At 47.8% G+C, this 2,455-nt stretch overlaps 1 protein-coding gene across 1 annotated transcript; it reads right to left on the reverse strand.

The window, feature by feature from the left end:
- Positions 1-257: 257 nt before the first annotated feature.
- LOC122112403 (transmembrane protein 192-like) lies at positions 258-1,170 on the reverse strand. Its single transcript, XM_042685191.1, has one exon. It carries the CDS (start codon positions 1,087-1,089, stop codon positions 280-282), a length of 810 nt encoding a protein of 269 aa, XP_042541125.1. The 5' UTR covers positions 1,090-1,170; the 3' UTR covers positions 258-279.
- Positions 1,171-2,455: the final 1,285 nt, after the last annotated feature.

Consider the following 2,455-nt stretch of genomic DNA (forward strand, 5'->3'; position numbering starts at 1 on the left):
TGTACCTCTGATCCCAGGAAAAGCCAAGAAGTTAAATTATTTCAAAATGCAGAAAACAGACATTTTCCTCAAGTTCTCAAGGCTAGTACCGAAGACCTTCCAAATGACCCCCCCCCCACCCTCCCCCCAGTCCCATCTACCAAACAGCCACACAGGTAAGAACCAAATCCAGGCTTCCAACCCGGTCAGGAAACTGTTGCTCAGCAGAGGCTGTGACTTCCGACTCCCATCGGGGGCTGGCTAGGGGATGGTCTGAAGGGACTCTCATTAGGACAGCGGTCACGCCTGCATGCCTAGGTCCGGACAAGTGAGTGCCAACAGCCGTTTACTCAACAGTGCATTGTGCCGCTTCAGGCACAGGATGATGTCTCCTTGCTTTTCAACAATTTCTTCTAAGCTTGAAACAGTCCTGAATCCCGTCTCTGAAGGAATACTGCTAGGGTAAGCATAGATTTTTTCTTCTTCAAGAACATCAGGCTGTGGTTTAGCTCTATTAAATCTTCCGATTTTCACTGCATACAGGAGCAGCCAGGTGAACGAGCAGATGAGCTCCAGGCCCAGGGTGGTGAGGATGAGGAGAAGGAACAGCCAGCTGAACTCGGGGAAGGAGTGCTGCAGGCCCAGGATGAGGAGGAGGGCGGTGTTCCCCGTGGAGTGGATCGTGAAGGCGAGGCTTTTGAGATGCCGAGTGGATCGGTATAGCTGGTTATAGCCTTGCTTTCTCGCTTTGCTGTGGTGACACTGGATGTAGCGCTCGAGGAACATGTGCAAAATCCACAGGATCACTTTCCCCAGGATTATGACCGTCTGAACTTTCAGTGGGTTTGTGTAATTTCCTGGGCACTTGTCATCATCATTTGGATGGTTGAGGGTACAAAGCACACCTGTTAAAAATGCTAAAGTCACGAACACAACATGTAAAACCAAGAGAAGACTTGCTATGAGGACCGTGGGGACCGGATGGAACCTGGGTCTGAAGTGAGCCTGCAGGGAGTGCTGCGGGGGAAGCTGGGCACCCAGGAGGGGCTCGTCCTCCACACTCTGGATGATGTCCACGGAACCGTCCTCCATCCGACTTCCTGTCGCCATTTCCCGACGCCGGGCGATCGAGCCCCGGCCAGGCCCGGCCCGGCCTCCCCGCTGCGCCCGAGCACCAGGGGCCCCCGGAAAGTTGCCACCTTCGGAGACCCGCCTGCCCCGCGCCGGCCTGGACTTCAGTCTTTTCCTCAGTCCTCCAGATCTGACTTGTTGCTGCTTCAGGCCATTAGCTTCAATTGAAAGATAATCCTGGAAGAGCCTGGGCTCACAAGCTCGCTTGCTGTAGTTTGGATGCAACTAGTATCTCAAAGAAATGTATGTGTATTGGAGGCTTGCTGCCAGTGTGTTGGTGTTCAGGTGAGGAGATGTGTAAGGAGTGGGACTTTGTAGGAGGTAGTTAGGTCTTTAGGGTAATGCTGTCCTTCAGAAAGGTTTAGTGTTAGTTCTTTGAGAATGAGTTATTACTAAAGAGTGAGCCTGATCTCTAAAAGTTTCTGGCTTCTGGTCTTTCCTTTTTTTTTTTCTGTTTGTTCTTTTGTGACAGTCCCGGGGCATGAATTTATGGCCTGGGCTCTGTCTTTGTGGTGTTTTTTTGTTTTTTTCTCCAGCTAATGCTGTGCCATTGGAGCCTCAGCTCCACTTTTGGCTTTTTAATGGTTAATTGGAGATAAGGTTCTCCTAGATTTCTAGCCTGGGCTGGTTTTCAACCAGCTTTCTCAGATATCAGCTTTGGGAAGTTAGGATTGTAGGTGTGAGTCATCACACACCCACCTTCCTTTCCTACTTTTTTCACTGAATCTTGCTACTGTAGTCATTTGCTTCAGGCTCTGCCAAAGTGAAGATGAACTGTGAACTACTGGCCTCTTTTCTTCACAAACTTCCCAGCCTCAGGCATTTTGTTATAGAAATAGAAAACAGACTAATAACAGTATTGTAAAGTCATTCTTTGTCACTCAGATTGGAATTTGCCCGCCAGAAGCTGAATGTAAAAGAAGCTGCCATTCCCCTTATCTCAGAAAAGAACAGAAACAACCCACATTTATAAGTGGATAGTGAGCAAAATATTGAACATCTCTGGAACACAATATGAATGTGGTCACTAAAAAGATGCCCATGTATATAGGCATTTGATAGATGCTCTAACTAGGGTATTCATCACATTGAAGACACTGTTGAAAAGATATATCCCTGTGCCAAGAATCATGAAAAAAGGAAAACAATACTCAGAGTGAGTTATCTAATATAAGACATCTAAGTAAAGCTGGGATAAGAAGACAGAAATTGTGTGTGTGTGTGTGTGTTTCTTTTTTCTTTTGGTAGGTCCTGGGCTTAAATTCAGGGCTGGGCCCTGTCCCTGAGTTTTTTCTGCTTGAGGCTAGTGCTTTACCACTTGAGCCACAGCTCCACTTCAGGCTTA

The sequence above is a fragment of the Dipodomys spectabilis genome, unplaced genomic scaffold (genome assembly GCF_019054845.1).
Source record: "Dipodomys spectabilis isolate Male_0828 unplaced genomic scaffold, ASM1905484v1 ptg000094l, whole genome shotgun sequence".
NCBI lineage: Eukaryota > Metazoa > Chordata > Mammalia > Rodentia > Heteromyidae > Dipodomys > Dipodomys spectabilis.

Excerpts from the sequence above, each read along its gene's own strand:
- LOC122112403 (XM_042685191.1), bottom strand. The coding sequence starts at position 1,089 with ATGGCGACAGGAAGTCGGATGGAGGACGGTTCCGTGGACATCATCCAG.